Genomic DNA, 21,282 nt, shown 5'->3' on the forward strand with positions numbered 1-21,282 from the left:
CCTGCCGGGACTTCTCACCTTAAGGTAATCACTCTCCCCTGGGTTAGAGTCACGATCAGAAGACCCTGCCAAGAGGACCATGTTATCTGTGAAGTTCAATAGTTTAGTTACTATTTATTTATATTTTTTCACAAATGAGTGCACAATGTAGGTACTTTTTTTTCCATTTTCCTTAATTTATTAATTTCTCTGAATTAAATAATCAACAGAGGCCAGAGGATCCCTTCTCTTTAGCCTATCTGGTGGTCTGGTGACACGTGGTGGGCGCTCTCCAAGGTTACCAGAGCAGGAGGCCTCTTGGAGGAAAACGGGAAAGTGAAAGGAAGAGGGTGATAGATGGAAGGGGGCAGGTGGGCACCGAAACAGGTCATGCCATGCTGAGAGGGAAGGAAATCCTATCCCATGTCAGGTCCAGGCTTCCATTGTGTGTAAAAACAGGCAGCAATAAGCAATTGCACTTGGGGATAAAGAGAAAGCAGCAAGACAGGACCCTGGAGGATGCATCTGCTTAATAACTATGTTGATGAGTTCTCTGACTATCCCCAAATGCTATGTGGCTATTCAGGCTGAACCAGCAAAGGAATACTCACTAAATCTTACTTATTTACAATAGACCTGTGCGTACACTTACTAGAATGACCTCTCTCTCTGCCAACTTTGTTTGCTTCTGTTTCTCTTCCACATCCTTCGTGCCTCTCTCCTATCCTATTGGATCCTGATTCCTTCTACTCTCATTTCTTTCTCTTAACTCCCTTCTTCTCACTAGTTGTCCAATCTTCTTTAACATGGAATGGATGTCCTCTGTGTTTTTAAGATAGTGATGAAATAAGAAATAGACGCTTCATAGTTCATTTCAATCTTCCATTCAAATGTGTTTCATGAGAGAGAGCAAAGCAGTGTCCTTGGCAAAATTCATTTTGCAGGAGGTTTTAATTACTATTTGAATTAAAGGAAGCATCAAGAGGAAATTCAGAAAATGAAAGATACTAATCCTGAGTCTTCTATTTCAGCCTACAAGGAAAAAATGAAGGAGCTGTCCATGCTGTCACTGATCTGCTCTTGCTTTTACCCGGAACCTCGCAACATCAACATCTACACTTACGATGGTGAGACCCAGACTAGAAACACCCCTGCTGTGGCTGGATGATTAGAAAAGCTTGCCTATAGCTGTTTTTCTCAAACTGCTCCTGAAATAATTAAATCAATATTTTGCAGATCTCACAATCAGCTTACCGTGTCTGGGTATTAGGTCTATTGATTGCCTGCTGCTCAAAATGGTTCCGGTTTGGTCCCAATAACAACACATTAACAGCTCTTAAGAAACATGGCTGCACTGTCATTAACAGCCATATCCAGCACATCAATAAGTCTAGGGCTCTTCTTTGCTAAACCATAATTAGAATAGACCATAATTTGCAAGAAAAAGCTTTATACTGAGAAAATTCAAGAAAGGAATCAACAACCATCACTCTTTTTGCTTTATTATACTTTTAAGAAAGTCACCATATTTTTTGTGTGCATGTCAGCACACTAGTAAGTGCCAATAATAAAACTGACTTACGACTAAGGCCCCAGATAAAGAGGGTTTAAAAAGGAAAGCCTAAAGAATAGGCATTACAATTAACTTTATTGAAGTGCAGCCCTTTAGGTTTGCTTCATTCTGATGCATAGTTTGGTTCCCTTCCTCACTCTGACACTCTCCACATGATCTTGGACAAATTATTTGGATTCTCTGAGCCTCATTTAACTCTAGTACTTTCCTCACACAGTTGTGGTGAGGTTTAGATGTTAAAGGTGGTAGCTGTCATTATCAACAATATCATCCTCACTTAATTCATTCAATTTCATCCAAATGTTAGCTACAGTTACACGTATAGATATAGCTGAGGTACAGTTTGCTACCGGTTTGGCTCACAATTATTTTTCTTTTCTACAGGGTAAAGCAATACATTAAAGATAAGGTGAAGGAATCCTGTGGCAGTTAACCCCTTCTGTACCTTTGAAGCCTATTCGAGAACTCAAAGGCTTTTTCCTTCCAAAGTTATTCAGTCATGGCACAAACATCCTGAGTGCTAATTAACTGTCTCATCAGAAAACACCCTCCATGAGAAAGGGTTTCAATGTCAAATAAAAATGTTCATTCAAATGTGACAGTAAGAATTCAGGCCCAATGCTAATTTTGTTTGAGTTCATTCAGACCATAAATATACTACACAGATCCTTCTTAATCTGCTGGGTGCAGCTAAAAATAATAATCCAGCTGTGCTGCTTATGATCTCTAATATCTAATTATGTATTGGTCACTGAGGATCCAGAGATGAGTAAGATACAGTCCTCGCTTTCAAGGAATGTTGGCCCTAGTAGAAGAGACTTGCAGTGTACAGATAATCAGTAATTAGAACACAGTGTGGCTAAGTGCTGAGGTAGAGGCTTATACAAAATATACGGTGGGACAGAGGAGGCAGTGACTGGTTCTGCCCGATTGGGGATTGTCAGGAGGGAAGTTGTATATAAGCTGAGTCTAGGACACTGACGACATATACCCACTGCTCGTGCAATGCTTCCCAAAAAAGGTAGTAGAGAATTTCAAATTTTCCAAGCCTTTACACTAGTTTCTTCTTTTATATTAGATTCATAATTTCAAGTGTTTCTTGCAGACAAAACATTATAACAGGAATGAATAGTAATTACAATAATACTGACTTTACATTTATAAGCACTCACTAAGTGCTACAGCCTGGACTTTACATTCAGTATCCTTTATCTTTTAATCTTTACAACAACCTTATGAGGAAAGTGCTCTTTTTATCTCCACCTTTTAGATGAGGAAATAGGAGCTTGAAGTTAATCAGCTTCCCCAATTACCCACAGCTAGCAAGAGACGCTTACTATTTGGAAGCAAATACAGGCAGTTGTGATTTCCACCGTCTATAACCTAAGCCACTCAAAATCCCACTGCCTTATCATCTAGGCTATTTTTATGTGCCTGTGTTTTCTTGTAATCTTTCTCCATATGCTTAGATCATTTTTAAAGAGTTACATTCAAAATATAAGCATAATTTTGGATGCCTTCAGGAAAATTGTTGAATATTTTTACATTTGTGAATAAAAATCATTTCCAGTATACATACGGAATTGGTGCTGCCTGTACTGTCTACTAGCATTTAAGGTTCTAAGGTCGGTTCCTGTAGAACCCAGGTTTTACTTCAACGAGGCTGCTAAAAGAGCATTAATGGAAGCATGATATTCACATCATGAGAAGTAATAGGTCTCCTGTCTTCTGCCTCAGTCAGAACTTGCCTGGAGACCTGGCCAGTTTGGTTGTCACAGTTTAAAAGGGGCATTAACAATTAGAGAGCACTTGGGGGTTACAGGGCAGTGCTGTGAAGAGCTGGAAACAGTGTCACTCCAGAGAACCCAGGATGTTTAGTCTGTGGGGGGAGGGGAGACTTGACATGGAACTGAGTAACTGTTCTCAAATATTTGAAAGAAAGTGATGTACAACAGAGAAGGCTCTCATCTTGGGTAGCTTCCAAGAGCAAAGCAAGGACCAGTGGACTAAAGTCAGTTTGGAGCTAAAAAAAAGATTGTATCTTACCAAGTTGTGAGTTCCTATAATTATAAATGTCCTAGTAGATGCTAACTGACTATTCTATTTTATGCTATAAATTATATTTTTTATATTATAAATCATGTTATACAGAGTTAAAACCTAAGAGTCCGATAATCTGCTTTTGTCACTTTAACCACGGATGAAAAATAAATGGCTAACCATTCTTCAGTTCTTAAATTATGGAGATTTTTTAAATGTATACAGTAAATATAAATTAGATAAATAGAGGTGGCACCCTCCCTCCTACACTACAATGTAGCTCCCAGGCTCCTGTCTATAGCTGAGGCCTGCTAGGGAGGATATTCTAAGTAGCCACAAAAGAGGAGCAAAGAATTACAGAAGAGACTTGTTTTATTGTCCTCAGTAGACAGTAAGCATCCTGAAGACAGGGACCCCATCACAGTGTCCTCCCCAGAATGGGTATTATGTGTGCGTGATGACTCGGATCAGCAAACACTGAAGGACAAAACAGGAACCAACATGATGCTTTGCACATTAGCATTGACTCTGCCATGTTATTTCCAACTGTTCAGGGAGTTAGGTTGGTTCTAACATATCTCCTGTGATTTCCAACTTCAGGATTATATATATACATGACAACTGAAGAACTCTGTTGTTTTCCTCATAATTTAGCCTGAAAATGCCTCCAGCCACGGTAATTTCCAAATATTAAATCTGTGTGCTATTTGATTTTCATGTGAAGCTCATATTTATTCAAAAGGAAACAAAAGTTTGGTTTAAAATCAATTCAGGCCATTTTTTGCAATACATACCTCCATCATTCAACTCCCTTTAGACACTGCTGAATTTCCCCAAACTATAAATATTTGTCCTATTAAAATATTTCCATAATTATACTAAAGAAAGAGGTCTTATACATTCAAAACAAAGTAGGGAAAGTGATCATATGAGTGTTTCATTTCTTTTCAGCAGAATAACAATGCCACTTTCAACTGCTGGAATTCAATTATTTAAAATAAATTTATGTTTCACTCTCCATATGCTTAACATTCTCAAACTTCCCATTTCTCAGATATGGAAGTGAAGCAAATCAACAAACGTGCCTCTGGCCAGGCTTTTGAGCTGATCCTCAAGCCACCATCTCCTATCTCAGAAGCCCCACGAACTTTAGCTTCTCCAAAGAAGAAAGACCTGTCCCTGGAGGAGATCCAGAAAAAACTGGAGGCTGCAGAGGAAAGAAGAAAGGTACCTACTTCCATATGATTTTAAGTCTTTTCTTGCTCCTTGCTCCTCTCTCTCTCTTACACACACACACACACACACACACACACACACACACACACACACACACACGACTCTAGCAGAAGCACAGAGGTCACAGGGGACAGTGGCACCTGAACCTGTGCCATCCAACATGCGAAGCTCCTCACTAGACACAGAGCAAGGGGAGTTGAGGTCAAAACTCCCTCGACTGTGGGAAGATGAATTGCTGCTTTTAGGGAGGCTAAAACCAGAGATGTCAGAAACTAAAAGAGCTGCAATATCCTAATGCCCCTTCCTGTTATCTTGGTTCCCCTTATCCTCAAAATGCCCCTGCCCTACTCCATCAAACACAACACTGTTGAGAAAGCACAGCTTTAGGCAACTCCAGGTTGGGGGGAGGAAGAGGGGCAGGAGAGGTGGGTCCTCCCCCTCAGGGTCTCTGTCACACCCCCTTGTATTCCTGGAACTATAAACTACCATGTTGTCCCTCCAAGAGCTTCCTACTCAGACACAGTTCACCCCAGAATAAGAACAGGAGCTTGCCCCCTTCCTCCTCAGAGCTCATTGCCTGCCCTTGAAGTTGGACCTTCCAAGATCAGACCTCTCTGGGATCTTCAGGTATCATCCTCATCCAATTCTAAGCTTTGATGGGATGGTTTTTCTCCAGGCCGTCGGTCCTTGTTTATATTAGAAAACATTTCTTTTGCCAAATCTTTAATCTTCTGCAGTCAAATGGCCAAGAAAAGCCAATGGTATTAAAATGCGGGGGCACTCAGAAATCTCAGAGTCTCTATACGTAGAGACAGATGTTATCTATCTGAATCTATCTGTACCAGCTACATGGTAATGGAAATTCATTCCCATTGGATACCCTTGATCATCCAAAAATGGAATTATTTTAAGTAACTCGTCCTCAGACTGTATTTTACAGGTACTTTATCATGATACATTTTTAGAACCTCAAAGTCACTAAGAATATGCTCCATGCACAGTTTTATGATTTGAATGTAAGCTCTGCATTTATAATAATCTATTTTATGAAGATATCATCCATAAAAGGTCAGCTCATGCATTAAACCCCTCTATGTTGAATAGTTAAAAAGAGAATGAAGATATTCCTTCTCCAAAGACCAAAATTTTTAACAGAGAGTGTAGGACAACCACAAATTTGTATGTGTGTGTGTATAAATAATCTCAAATAATAAGGCCCAAAGAATAGAAATCCTCAGATTAAATTTTCTGAAGCAGAAGATATTTTTTGCTTTAATCTCTGTGATTCAAAATTCTTCCTATTTTATATAACATACTGATCACAATTTCAGTGTTCACTAAAGAGTGAGGTTTTCCAAGTGTCTGATGAGTATTTCTTATGTAAATATATTTATCATACTTACCAATTACTACTGTAATGGATATAGATTTACAGAAAAGGAAACTGAGCTACTAACCCAAGTACATGTACAGGGAGTTACTTTTTAAGAAAACATTCATCAGCTTGTTTTGTTATTTATAGCTTTCTTCGCATGTAATGCTAAATTAATTTATTCAGATTTACAGTCCATCAAGACTTTGCTGCCAACAGACATAACCAACTAACTACAACAGTAGAGAGCATGTTTTATTTAAGGCAGTTTAAGTTCTCACCGGAGCATTGACACGTTAGAGGTAAGAGGTGAAGTCATAGGTCATAGGCTAATAGGGAGAGATGCCGACTTCATTAGAATACAAAGTCAGCGACTGAGCTGAAATTAAAACTCAGAGATCAAAAGTCAACATCATGGTTCAAGATGCTGCTGCTGTTTCTAGGTAATGTATTTAATTTAAAGGAAATTATTAGAGGATAAAGATGAACACAGATAAAATTAACTGGATATGCTTATGAAAATCCCCTGATGTAACTAATTACTGATTCTGGTAAAATTCCTGCACCCCGACAGCAATAAATTATCAACAGTTACACATCTGAACAATTGAATTGAGCCGGAATTTGACCACATGGATAAAAGACATTTACAATCATAGTCATCCAGCATTATAATACCAGAAATAATGTTCTTTGGAACCCTTTAAAATTAGTATTCCTTTACATTTCTGGTGTTATTTGTTAAAATTTTCAAAAACACTATAGAGATTATTTACTGGTAGTAGGGTTTTAATTGGAAGAAAATATAACTAATTAGTAGAAAGTACCAACTTAAAAAATCATCAATTGATTTTATTCTATTGGATTGTACTGACTTAATTAGTGCTCATTTGAAGAACCATTAATTCTCTGTAAAGAGCCTTTGGCAAGTGCATATATCTCAAGTAATTTCTTATTGAGGATTCTCTCCTATGCATATAACTAAAAAATAACTTAACTGGTTGGAACAAAAAAGGGGGATTTATTAGCCTGTGTAGCTAAAGTTATAGCTTCAGGAACAGCTGAATCCAGGAGTTCCAGTGGGTTGGATTGGAGGATTTGGGTAAAGAGTATGGAGGGCCTTGAATGCCACCTTAGGTGTGCAGACACCATAAGATAAGAAATGAGGAGACAATAAAGGCTTTTAAAAAATACACAGATGTACAGCCTAGTCCAGTGTTCACCAGCTATCTCATTGCCCGGGACCCATTTCCTTTCCCATAAGTTACAAGTTTTTAAAGATTTTGCATACCAAACATACTACATTTAAATAAACAGTAATAAATTCCTTTTCCCATAATTATTAATCAAAGGAATCTATAATTGCCAGTTAATATTTCTGATTATCATAAAATAATAAGCCTTTTCTCACTAAATCGACATAATTCTAACTCAAAGTAAATATAAAGGTAGATATAGATATAGATAGAAGTGAAATACGATTTCTGTTAGATTTTTAAACATAAAAAGCTTACAAACATCACCCACTCCCACCTCCCCACCAATTATTAGTACCTTCCAGGTACTTGGGGACCCCAGCTAGGAACCCGTGACCCAAGCTGTGTTGCTGAGGCCTTCTGGATTTATAGTTGGGAGGCGGCCCCAGAGGCTTCTCCATGTGGGTTCTAATTCACTCTGTGCTAAATGTTCTGGCAGTTTCCCCAGCTCCTCATCCATCTGTTGTCACTACTACAGCACCCGCCATCTGGTTAGTAGGTTAGATTATGCTCCCTCAGGCTCCTCTGAATGAGAATCAATGCTCCATTGATTGGCTGCTAGAAGAAGCCTGTTATGTGAATGAGCCATTTTCGTGCTTTTTCTCCCTTCCTTGATTATCTCAGAAAATCAGTGTTCCCCCTTGTGAAAATCACTTTATCCCATGAGGTCAGCTCGAAGCCCACATCTTGAAACCACAGTTTCCATACCGCAATTTGACCCACATGAGCGGAATGGAATGAGCACTTGTCATTCACCCATCTATTTATTCACTCACTCTACAGACATTTATTTAGCATCTACTACCCTGAAGGCAGCAGAGCTAGACTGACTGTACACCGTGGTTTAGCAGGACAACCCCAGGTTACTCTTACTGTTTTGACATCATTATTAATGATTTCTCCTCTCCCTCTCATAAGTTTCCCAGCTGGGACAGTGAATGATTTGGTCATCATAAGCATGGCACAGTGTTTAAAAGCATCGTAGTTAAGAACATAATATTTAAGAGAATGCCTGTAATCACACGTCCTAGCTGTGTGACCTTGGCCGACTCACCTTATCTCTCCGTGTCTGATACAGCTCTGTAAAGGGACACAATAGACACAATCTAGAGTACATGGAGTCACTTAATCTCTCTTTGTCTCTCTGTCCTATAAAATTAAGCTAATAGGACATACATCATGGAGTTAGTGTGAAATTTGGAAGTTATTCTATATCAAGGCATACGACAAGCACTCTGAAAGGGTTAGCTAATATTATGTAAAAACACATCCAGTTCCCTACCTCATGGAGATCATGGCCTAGCAAGCTCATGATTTTACAGTGAAAAGAAGTTTCTCTTTAACACAGATACTGAAATGTTATCAGAATACATTTCATAAATGTTTTTAAATATTATAAAATACGCTTCTAACCAATTACAAAGGATAGATATTTTGATTGCTAATAAAATTTGATCTATAACTAGGTCAGCCCAAATAAAAGTGCCTTGAAGAAAATTAATAGTATGAAAAAAATGATGAACGCTTACGGATCTTAATAACATCTATAAAATCACACCCTAAAATAGATTAAATTAAGAAGCACCTTACTCAAACCAGTCCAGTGAGACTTAATTGACATACTGACACTGCTGGCAGAATCAACTCCAAAATCAGTGAATCTCTGAAAGAAAGATATGTTGCTTACTTTTAATAAAATGGTATAAAACTGGGTCATTAGTCACTGAAACTGATAGACTTTCCTTTCCTATTTGTTGGCATCTCTCATTGCAGATGGCAATTAAAGTCAAATCTGGGAAAAGAGGGTGTGATTGGTAGGGCAATGGATTAAGAAATAAAGTGCTAGATTATTCACAATTCAACATACAGGAAGTACATTGCTCCTGGGGGAATGTGTCATGTGGACCATGAATCCTCACCTACATTATCCCACAGGGAAGAACATCCCCACGGTTCTTTTCCTAGGAGTTAACCACAGTAAACCTATTACAGGCTCCAATGGAGGTGCTCATCCTAAAGATTAAAGACTTGTAATCATTTTAAATTTCTTTGTATTGTTTTGGCTCTTCAACACAAAGTGAATGTTGCACCTTTTTACTTTACATAATTATATTGTATTCATTTGTCATATTTTAACAAGGCATTATTTGTGACTTTAGCTGGGTTAGTAGTCTTTTCATTGTTAAAAACAAAACCAATAATTACAGACAAATCATCTAACCTACCACTATAAATGGACTTTGATACTAGATTTAGTTGGCTAAGTGGTTGGATAAATGGCAATTAATAGAACCCCCACATAATGAAAAGGGACAGGAATGTGTTTTCTTCAGAGATAAATGGAAAATGAGCAGTAACTAAAATGGAGCTTTAAATCTCATGTGTGCACATAAAGTAAAAGGAGTTTTATATACCACTTAATTCAAATTTATCTTCCATTTCATTTGTACAGTGATTAAACTCTTATACTCAGTAATATAACAAATGGTAGTAAACCTCTTCAGAAATTATGTTAAAGTGTTCCTAAATGTACAATAGCTCTTCTCCTGTCTCATCATTTCCCCCTCACATGCCTTTCATGTAATTACTTCAGTGATGTTGAGTATAGTGTGAGCAGGTTTGTGTCTAGAAAGGTATTTCCTAGTAAGGGGCCTCTGTTTACAACAGCAAAATGGAGACGATCCCTGAGCCTCCCAGAATGTCACAATGAACATCTCGGTTCTATAAATATTTTGCCTTGACATTTGCATTGTATCAGCTGTTTCATTATGTTGCCCTAATTTTCCATTTCTGTATTTCAGTCACCTTCCATGTTAGGTGCATTCTAAATGTTCCTCCAAGGTCAGATACTTTTCCCTTGGAAAATTTCTTTCTAACAACTGTCAGCAAATATCACCTCCCCAGCCTCCAGACAGTCAAACAGTCAAGATTCCTTTGTGCTAATCAACTCCACCAAGGTATAAAGTAAGAATACCTATTTGAACATGTGGTGAGAATTTTACTTCTACCAAAAATGAAGGAAAAGGCTTACACTTTTGTCTATGAGATGTTTTCATTGTATACCCTCACCTTCACTTCATGTAATGTTTTACTGTAGTTTTTCCGACTAAATGTTTATTTGTTCATTGATTGAAATATTAGAATCCAAACCAAATTCCTTCCTTGAGACATGGCTCAAAGATTAAACTTAATTCATGAGAAAATCAATTTATCCCAAGGAATAGAGTTAGAAAAGTAATGAGCAGGCTGTGAGAAAACAAAGAATGGCTGACTTTATGCTCCAGTGGAGATACAGGGACATTTTATGACACAAAGTAAAAGGCTCTCATGATAGTTCTGCAGAAGAATTTGAGTTGCATACTTAAGAGCAGTGCTCAAAATACAGAACATCAGAATTTTCTCTGTGAGGAATTCTTTCTGTAATCGACTTCATATCCTGTATTTTTTTTTTCAGGGACATGAATTTTAAGTACTTAAAACATAGATATTTATTAAGTCCTAAAAATGCATTAGTTGAGACAATGACGGATAGCATCAATGTTCCTTTCCAGTGTGTCAGAAAAGTCACTGAGTAATGAGCAGCACTCAAGAGCAGCCTGACCCAGTTTTGCAAGACTTGGTGGTTAGCAGCAGACTCATGTGATAATGTAGCCTTCTGTTTCTGTTTCATCCCATTAATTATGTTAAAGAAATGCACCTGACACCTATGCTGTGTAATCTCATTTAGCCCCAGTGGCTGCAAAAGGACTAAAATGAGCCAAATGCTGCACTCCAGTAAATGCAACAGACTTCTTTCCATTACTTCTAACAGGAGCCGTGGGAGTCTTTGTTCATGCAAACCAAATGGCCCACCAAGGCAAGAAATTCGAAAAGATATCTGTTGCTCTATTACCCTTTTAATCCCAAGGCTTTGCCTTCACGATCCTGTTCCCCCTGAATTTGGCTCTTTAACAAAGGAAAATTAAGAATAAAAATATAAACATTAAGTTAAAACAATTTAACAAAGTACCAAAGTTAACTTGAGCATCTGAGAATTTAAAATTTGACAGTTGAGGGAGCCTCTCTGTAACTCTCCGCAGCAACCACTGCCAAAGCCCAAGTTGGCTCGCCCCCGCTCAACAAAGCAGGACTCGAACCCAGGTTTTCTGAATACCAGGGTGACACTCGGTTCACTATGCCATGGAAGTTCCTGTAGGAGAAACATTGGAAATAAACAGCCAGGAACATTCCAGTGCTCCTATCTAGATCAGAGTGGCAAACATTGTTCGGTGGGGGGGAGAAGGGGACAGAGGAACTGCTAGCACACTGGGCAGAAACTGCACATTCCTACCTGGCTTTAGCAGCTGTGACTGATGGGCACATGTACAGAGGAACATTATCCAACTGTGTGTTAAGGTAGAAAAACTACATAAAACACTGCTCTGAAGAATGTTGAAAAAGTTAAATTTTCATTTGATTTGTTTTATTTTGTCCTCTGAAGGCTGCCCCATGGATTTATGTCCATTATAAGACAAACCCAGACCTCCAATCCAATCCCTAATTCTTGGATACAACACACCCTTGCTTTGTGATAACCCAGCCTTCTCCCTCTAGAAGGTTTTTCAGACCAGCGGTTATATAGATTTAAATTGAACCTTCTGAAAGGGAAGGATCAAAGTCATTTTCACTTATTTGTCTGTGGAGTATACTTAACCATAAGCTATCCCATTAATACAGCCCCATACATTGGACATGTATGTTAGGGAACAGCTCAGACTATCATTAATCATGAGGACCCTGAATCCACCAGCTATTCATAATGAAAGAAATTTGAAAAAATACTCTGGACACATGAGATAGCCAAAATCTTACATTTGAATTGCCAACATCTCCAAGTTCCAAGTGTCTTGAGTTTTACTTTCAATAATAGCTACCATTTACTCAGTACTCATTTACTCAATATCAGACACTGTGCTGAATACCTTGGAAACATTATTTCACTTGATCCTGACACACAACCCAGAGAAAAAGAGAACATTTAAACACACACACATTTAGTCAGCCTCTTCCTTTCACCACCACCAACTCCCAGCCCCCTCTGGAACGATTCAGTAGTCCTGGTAACAGTAAATAAGCAAAAGCCATTTCGGATGCTTTACCAACAGTCCCATCTAGAGGAAGGAGGATGAACTAGCTAGAAAATATTTTATTTGTGTTTCTTCCAGGAAGGATCTGTTTGATTTTTAACATATTTTGTGTAAACATTTTCTCATTAATTTTTGTGTTTCTCTGCAAGACAAAATAAGGCAAGAATGTGGCAGGTCTACTAAAGATGTAACTGAAACCACGGTGGAGTTAGGCAAGAAGACGGTCTGGTTCCAGCCTGATACCTAATCCCGATAAGTTTCCTTATAAACGTATCAACACAGTCTCTTGAGGCTGTCTGATTTTACCATTTCTGTATAATTTTATCTGAATAGACATTTCTTCCCCTGCTAGACCCTACAGTTTATATATTAAGGTCTCTCCAGTAGGGCCTCACTGCTACAACCATCAACTAAACTGTTTTCTATTAATGCTTTCAATGACAATCAATGCTTAACAGGCCACAGAATATTTCTTTAATCTCCCATCGTGTAGATACTCACATTCACAATTACGCTTGTGAAGCTCACCTCAGAGCATCAGCCAATCCTAAGGAATTCCCCAGGAACAGGAGTGTGTAATAATTGAGTCTTTAACCTGGATAGATCAGCACTGGATAAGACTTCCCTCAGCTGCAAACCGAAAACTCAAAGGAGAAAATGAACGCTCAGAAAAGTTAAACACAACCAGGGTTGCTAGGACTTGAACACAGGCCTGACAGCAAAGCCTGTGCTGATGCGTTTTTCAAAAGGTCGACTGTGGACAGCCTGCATTCAAATCACCAGGGCTGCTTATCGAAAAGACAGGTTCCTGGGCCTCCCCAAAGAGCCACCGTGACTGGATCTCTGTGTGTGGATACCAGGCATCTGCATTTTTGTCAAGCTCCCCAGTGATTGTTCACGTACACTGTACACCATTCAGTCTCCTGATGCTATGGGGGACTCACAGCACACAAATTGTGGGGGACAGGAGGTGGAGAGTGGGGGCTGGTGCATCTGACTCAGACATTTCCACTCTAGTCACTGAACAACTACAGGGGTGATTATCACAGTCACCTCAACATGTCCTCTTTCTCCTCTCCCTGGCAAAGTGGATATGAAGTTTGCACTGTTCTCAGGTCTCCAAAGATAATTTGGCTCATGAATATAAAAGGGGAGGAGGAGTGGGGATAGAATAAAAGGAGCAAGTGAATTTGGCCGTTACACTGGAGCCCTTTGAAAAGCTCCTCGCAGGGCCCAGCTTGCAGCTGATCCAAAAAACCATGGGGCAGGAAGAAGACCGGAATTCACTCCAGTCCTCACCCATTTTCCTGAGGCTTCAATGAAATGTTGCCTTCCAGTGATTAATTACCACATTTCATGTTGCGTTAAGTGCTTAGCAGCAACTTATTTAAAAAACTCGATGAGGGTTAAATTCCTCTTTTTCTAAGACAGACAACCTCCAAATTCACAGCTGAAAATTCAGCTAACCACATTTCCCAACTACCCATATTCCATAGAAAACTCTAAGCTGTGCAGAACTGACAACAGGGCTCTAGGCTTGAAGGACTATTCATTTGAAAAGAAATCTCTTCCTCCCGAATCAGTGGACCATTATTCTGCCAGGTTTGCATTTGAGCAATTATAAGATGGGTATGTTTTTCTTCCCCAGTCTCAGGAGGCCCAGGTGCTGAAGCAATTGGCAGAGAAGAGGGAACACGAGCGAGAAGTCCTTCAGAAGGCTCTGGAGGAGAACAACAATTTCAGCAAAATGGCGGAGGAAAAGCTGATCCTGAAAATGGAACAAATTAAGGAAAACCGTGAGGCTAATCTAGCTGCTATTATTGAACGTCTGCAGGAAAAGGTAATCACGGCAGAGCCCTGAGCAGATGGCTACATTCATATGCAGCGGAGGCTGGGTGAAATATGCCTAAGCACCAGAGCCTTAGTCAAAATCTGCTACAGGTGCCGGGGCCAGCCAGCCCCATGGGCAGGGTCTCTCCGCGCTGCTGCTGCCTTGGTGGTTGGTGCACCATGGTAGAAGAAAGGGAATCCAATATTAAAGCTGGAGTTTTGTTACGTTTTCCAGGGGTGGATGGGTTCAGGAAGCTGACTCGTGCTTTTTACATGTTTGTAAAAGACCTCAGTGTCATCCTTAAGGACAAATCAATTTATTTAAATTGGAAAAATATGATTGTCAGAAAAGAACAGAATATTTATGCCCACTGGTAAGCCCATTCTCTCCATGTAGGAAAATCTATGTGGAAAACTAGGGTATAAAAATAATTTTACATGAAACCAAAGCAAAGAGGCATGAAGAGGTATTTGTTTTATAAAGTCTAGATACTCTGCAGCATTGTTTTTCTTCTCTAACCCAGACGCATACTCCACCCGTGAGGACAAGTAGTGGTGGAAGTTCCTCCAATAAAGTGTCCTCTTTCTATTTAAAAGTAGGTAAAGGAATTGACATAATAAATACAGACAAATGATAAACTTTTTAAAAGAAAGTCCTCTTTCTCTTTTGTAGGATCTATGACATCTATCCCCCCAAACCATCTTCCCTTTGAAAGGGTACAGGATAGCTCTGAGTGTTTTTGCTTTGTCCATTTCCAGTAATTGGGTTAGATTAACCTTTGAGAAAGAGGGTCTTTGAGAAATGATTCTTCAATCCTTCTTTTCTGAGGCATCACCCTTGCCACCATTACTGAATACCATTTTGTGCCAAGCACTGGAGTTACAGAGATAAACAGGAGTCTCTAAGAGTTTAGATAAGATTATCCCTCTATTTTCTGAGTATTTCTTAGGAGACTTGGCCCATCTCATCTAAGGTTCAAGAAGCTTTATCCAGAACTTCTGATCATACCTTTGTATTCACTCCCATTCTCTGACTACAAACATCAGCCTAAACCCAAAGGATATCATGCAGAAAACACTTTAACAAAAATGATAACATGGAGATTTTTCATGGGCATTTGTGCTCTTGAATTTACAAAAGCTCTGCTGGGGAAAGGTGTGTGGGCTCTGACACAGCAGGAATATACTGAGGTGCTCAGAAATGTGTGGAGAAGTAGCAGGTGATTTGGGCAGGGGCGCCAATAGCCACTGGATGCCTTGGTCAAAACTTTAAGGACAGGATTAAATTTATTTATAGGCTAGTGTTTCCATATGTCCCAGAACTATGTCAATGTTTCACCTAAATGAATTAGGTCAGGATTTGGAGTATGCAACCAAATTCAGCTCTCTGCAGGTTACATATGGTGGTACAATGGCAACGTTCCATTGGCTAAAATTTACTCTCCTGACCTCCAACCAGTCTTTCCCTGAGGAAGAACTGAGGAGATTTGGATTCCTGCTTGATCAGTGCTGCTACCATGGACAGCAGAGAGCCACTGTGTGTGTTCTATTTGAGATAATTTTGACTTACCTTCATCTCACATCTTAGGCCCTAAAAAATCAAGCAGTTGTTAGGAATGAGGCAAGTCGATCACATTCCAGAATTCTCAATTAGACCTTCAGTATCTACTGCGAGATTCATATTGTTGGCTGTCCAGGAACATTATTGTTTTTAAAATTGCACATATCCCTCTTGATTTCAATCGCAAAACAGTTCATAAAACTTGGGTACATTTTAATCAGTATTTTTCCAAAGGTGTTGGCTTTTAATAGGCAATTTCTTTTTCTCTATGTATTTTTTATCTCCCTCCCCCTGGCTCCTTTTTATACTTTTCCCCACACTCACCATACATACATACATGCATTATTAAGGCATAATAAAAAATAAATTACAATACTCTTTAGGAAGAAGACACTGAACTACAGAGCCATATTACCCCTTGAGTATTCAGCCCAGACACTAAAAATTTTGCTGGAAAGATTCTCCATTAGTTTTTAACTACTTTGTTATACTTAAGGAACAGCATCTAGGCCATCTGTTTGAAAAAATATCCAATTATTATATTTTCAAAAGCTGAATTATGAAGAAAAGCATAAAATGTGGATGGAAAAAAAAATGTGGATGAAAGGTAATATAGACTTTCACTTTTCAGATCTAACAGGATCTTCGGCAGCGTCAGCCAAGATCTGTTACCTGCTCGATAAAATGGAATACTCCCTTCTTAAGGATATCAAATTTACTTCTGTTTGATATATTTCAAATATGTTGTAAATTTGGTACAGAATTTTTGTTTATATATATTGTGTTTGTGTGTACTAAAACTTTTTTCTTATAATATGACAAAGTAAGATTTTTTCCCTGCAATCAATGTCTAGCCTTTCATTTGAATGGCATTACTAATATGAAATTAGAAATTAAAAACAGAATCAATATAATAGTAATGCTGAAAATGCATGAGACTGCCAATTTAACATAAACTCCTCTGGAACCTGCCACATCACAAGATGGTTACTACTGAAATAATGTCTATTAATGAGTTAATCCTTTGATGTGTATTTATTGATTCCTTAGTATCTGCTTAAGAACCTGGAAGGGATGTGGCCTCAAAAGTATTTATCATCTCTTTCCCAACGCAGCCAGTAGAAAATCCAGCAATAGATAAGACAGCACCAACAAGTAGAGAATTAGACAACTCACATAGTCCAATATAGACAGTGCCTTTAGTAAAGAGGCACTAAAGAACTAAAAATAAATCTATACCAAGGCTGCCATACTAAATGCCCCCACTTTGACAGCCCTCCCTAGTGATTAGGCAGAAACTGTAGGACAATTCCAGCTAAGCTTTCCAGCAATCAGCTTGCCATCCAGTCCTCCCAGCATGTTCTCACCATGGTGCCCACGGTGATGGTCTCAATGTCATTCACTGATAAATTCCCAGAATCCCTGAGTCCAGCCATGTTCCAGCAACGCCTTTAGCTAAAGCTGAGAACCTAAAGTGAAAGCAACCCAGCTGCACTTCAGAATCTACTGGGGAGCTCTTTAAAGTAAAAGATTACTACTTAACTGCCTGGGTTGGAGCCCAGTGATCTGTATTATTTTTCAAGCTCACTAGGAGACTCTAATATTTAGCTAGAGTTGAGAATAACTGAGCTAAAAGCTTCTGAACTAGAGTTTATGCTTTGTTAATATAGTCATAAATTATATTTAAATATTTATGATCTTTATTCCACAAACATACCTTTTCTTCCTCCAAAAATGAATGTTACACTCGTTTTTATTTCAGATTCCTATAAATCATAGCCAATGTGACATGGGTGTATGAATTTTCACTGCCTGCTCCTTTTAGGAAGGCTGAGTAGTAACATCTCTCTTATCAGACCCAACCAGGAGCTGTAATGAGATAGTTAATTTTTTTAATCTATTAAAGCAGATGTAATCATTTAAAAAATAATATGTGCATTCATTAAACACTAAAAAACCTTTAAATGTATACTCATTTGCCAGTCTTTTGATGTAGGCCAAGCCCTTCTTGAGAAATGGTTCAGTTCTCTGTCTTTTTTCTTCTATTTTCCACACCGATATTCACACTGGCTGATTTATAGTTTCGATTTCTTTAAAATTGAGTGAGTACTAGAGACATCTGCAAAATAATATGGACATAGAATTTGACAACTTTTCCCTAGGTCTTACAATTGATCCACCCAGTATCTAATAATGTTTCACCTTATCAAGTATCAAGACTGCCAGATCATAATACTGTTGGGGGGGGGGGGAACCAAAGGAGCTTTCAATGGTACTCAGGAGTACGAGAAGCAAGAAACACAGACAGCCTCGACTACTAGTTTACTCTCTCCAGCCACAAAGTTCAGTACTTAAGAAATAAAAGGCATTATTTCAGTGTAGTTGGTAATAATATGGAATAATGCCATGTAAAGGCATTTTAACCATTACCTTAGTGATAACAGCATCACAAAATATGTAGTTTAAAATGATAAAAAAGGTTTTTTTCTTAAAGGAATAAGATTCTGTGATTGTTTTCATAAGAGATGATTTTGATGACGTATAACTCTTTCGCTACGGATTTCAACCATCATAAATTTACGCTCATTGTAGCCTTTCATTCCTCTCATCTGACTTTTATTTGTTTTCCTGCCATTCTGACTCACAAATGCCATTTGTGTAACCATTTACTATTGAATATGTCTGATGAATGAATAATGAAAGAGAAAAGGGGATTAAAACTAGCAATTATTGAGTGTTTGCTATAAGCCAGGCAGTTTACATGTACAAACACTTTTAATCCACACGACCCTAAAAGGAGATACTGTTTATTATTCCCATTTCACATCTAAGGAACCTGGGCCTTAGAGAGTTTAAGCCAGTTGGCCAACAGTGAAAGGCTGAGTAGACCACAGAGTCAAGATTCGAACCCTAGTCTCTAAGGCTGTCTGTTGTTTCTTGCTTCTCATACTGCTGAGTACCACTGAAAGCTCCTTTGGTTTTTTGTTTTTTTTGTTTTTTCCCCAACAATATTATGATCTGGCAGTCTTGGGATTGACTAGAGGATGATGCAGTAGGGTTATAAAATCCAGAAGATATGATGCAATTTGGGTTAGGTAGAGAATTCCACAAGGTTCAGCAGAAGTCCTCTTAAATGACTTGCCAGGTTAGTCAATACTCTCCATTCCCTCCATAAAACCCCCTGACAGATGTCCCCTACAGGTTGAGTGCTTGAGGCTAGCAAGCTCTTCCCTCAGATGTCCACATGCTTTTTCCTCTAAGAGGCTACATTGCTGAGAACAGTATATATTTAGATATGCTTGGGTCTCTAGCCCAGTGCCTTTGATAGTGCTTGGCAAATGATGGGAGCTCAGTAATGAAAAGAATACTATCAAAGAATGGCCTTGACTTTTTTTTTTTTTTAACAGTTTTATTCACATACCATATAATCCATCACAAGTGTGCAATCAATGTCTCTTGGTATAATCACATAGTTATGCATCCAACCTTGACTTCTTGATGCGTGTTCTCAAAGTATCAAACTTCCTTAGTAACCTCTGTATTCAGGGTCTTCTGATAATTATGAATAGTTTGCTGATAAGAAAAATAGACTTTGTTGAAAATTACTTGTTTCCTGCATATCTGCCTTTGATTCTCCCACATTTTGATATACAGTCACAATACAATTTCATTAGAATATATTCATTAGGATGATTTGAATGTAAAGTTTTCCAATAACAAGATTTACTAAAATGCCTGAAAAAAAGCAATATTTTGGAGAATTTGAATTTCCATTTGTTTTCATGCTGTCTCAAAGTCACAGATAATATTTGTCCATTCTTATGGCAAAATCCATTTCTTTACAACTGATTTTGAGTTTAATAAGAAGTATATCCCCAAACTATCAGAAATCACCAAAGTGGCCTAGTAATACTAATTATAATGTTTCCTGTTATATCATAAATTTGAGTTCATAAGGATCTTCAGATTTGAAGCTGTTTTCTTCTAACACAGTAATGGTCTGGGTTATTCCTCACAGCTCACACTAATTTATTTCTTCCTGCATGAGAAAAAGACTTCTCTGCATCACATAATAGCAGAACAAAAGGGTCAGCTGCATCCAAGCTGATTTCCCCTGTGACATTTCCAAATAGGACACAATTTCTCTATACATGACTTTTTTCCTTCCCTTCATGGCTTTTGAATATAGACAAAAAGCTTATTTGCACCAATTAAATAGGATTGCATTCAAACTCTTTCTTCGAGTCAACTTCCTGCTTACTCTAATTCTGTATCACTGAAGAAAGTGTAAAGTAGTATATATATATTTTTTCTCCCAGAACCTTCATTTGAAAAGACACATAACTATAAAATTTTTCCCACATAACTATAAAATTTTCTCCTCACACTAACGTTGAGATTGTAAAGCAGTGGTTAGGAGAGTGGGCTCTGGAGCCAGTCTCCTTGGCTTGAATCCCAGCTCTGCCACTTGTTAGTTATGTGGTCTTGGGCAAGTTATTTTGCCTTTCTGTCCCTCAGTCTTCTTATCTGTAAATTGGGGTCTATAGTAGAACCTCCACCACAGGACTGTTGAGAAGATTAAGGGAATCAGTACCGTTGTATTCTGTGTATATGTATACCTGATACATATTAAGTGTCTAATGGATATTTGGTATTATAATATAAAAAACCCTGTAAGCAGAGATGCCTGAGATTAAATAGAGTTTAATGATAAGATTTATTTTACAGCTGGTGAACCTCATTAACCCTAAACTAAAGGACTCTGTAGAGCCTTGGAAAATTTCTGAAGCTTCAAGGGAAAAGAAATAGCAATATAAAAAATATTCTAAATAACAAAATAAATTATGCTAGTAGTAACTAACATTTTAAACTTTCAATTTCAATTTAACAAACATGTTTAGTACCTATGATTTTCAAGACAATGTGCTTCATCATCCTGTGTAGAACCTTAACTAAAGAATACTGGATCCCCCATCTTGTTCCCTCCTTGGCAAATTCAGTTCCCAAGCCAAAATTAGTGCCTCACCTCAGTTCTTTATGTAAATAAACACCTTCCAGTCCACTACTATGTGCAAAGCACTCTGCTAGGTCCTACAGGTGGGACACAGTGAGAGAAGACAGCCTTAACCCTCAGCGAGTTTATAGGTTGGGGGGACACAGGAGACAAGAACAGAAATGCCCATAAAGAAGTTAAAATAAAATGGTTGCCATATGGCAGGATAGATTTATGCAAGTGTTCATATGGAAAGCGAGATTACCTCTAGTTTACGGTTTCGTGAAGCTCTTCATAGAGAAAGGGATATTACTAC

The 21,282-nt window shown here is 38.3% G+C and overlaps 1 protein-coding gene across 1 annotated transcript in view; it reads left to right on the forward strand.

Annotated features, from left to right (window-relative positions):
* STMN2 (stathmin 2) overlaps positions 1-21,282 on the forward strand; it is a 49,267-nt gene that overhangs the window by 25,979 nt on the left and 2,006 nt on the right. Inside the window, exons 2-4 of the mRNA XM_037803521.1 lie at positions 1,011-1,106; positions 4,647-4,819; positions 14,231-14,422. Coding sequence (XP_037659449.1) covers positions 1,011-1,106; positions 4,647-4,819; positions 14,231-14,422 — 461 coding nt within the window. The remainder of the gene's footprint in view (positions 1-1,010; positions 1,107-4,646; positions 4,820-14,230; positions 14,423-21,282) is intronic.

Source organism: Choloepus didactylus, chromosome 14 (assembly GCF_015220235.1).
Source record: "Choloepus didactylus isolate mChoDid1 chromosome 14, mChoDid1.pri, whole genome shotgun sequence".
NCBI classification, from domain to species: Eukaryota; Metazoa; Chordata; class Mammalia; order Pilosa; family Megalonychidae; genus Choloepus; species Choloepus didactylus.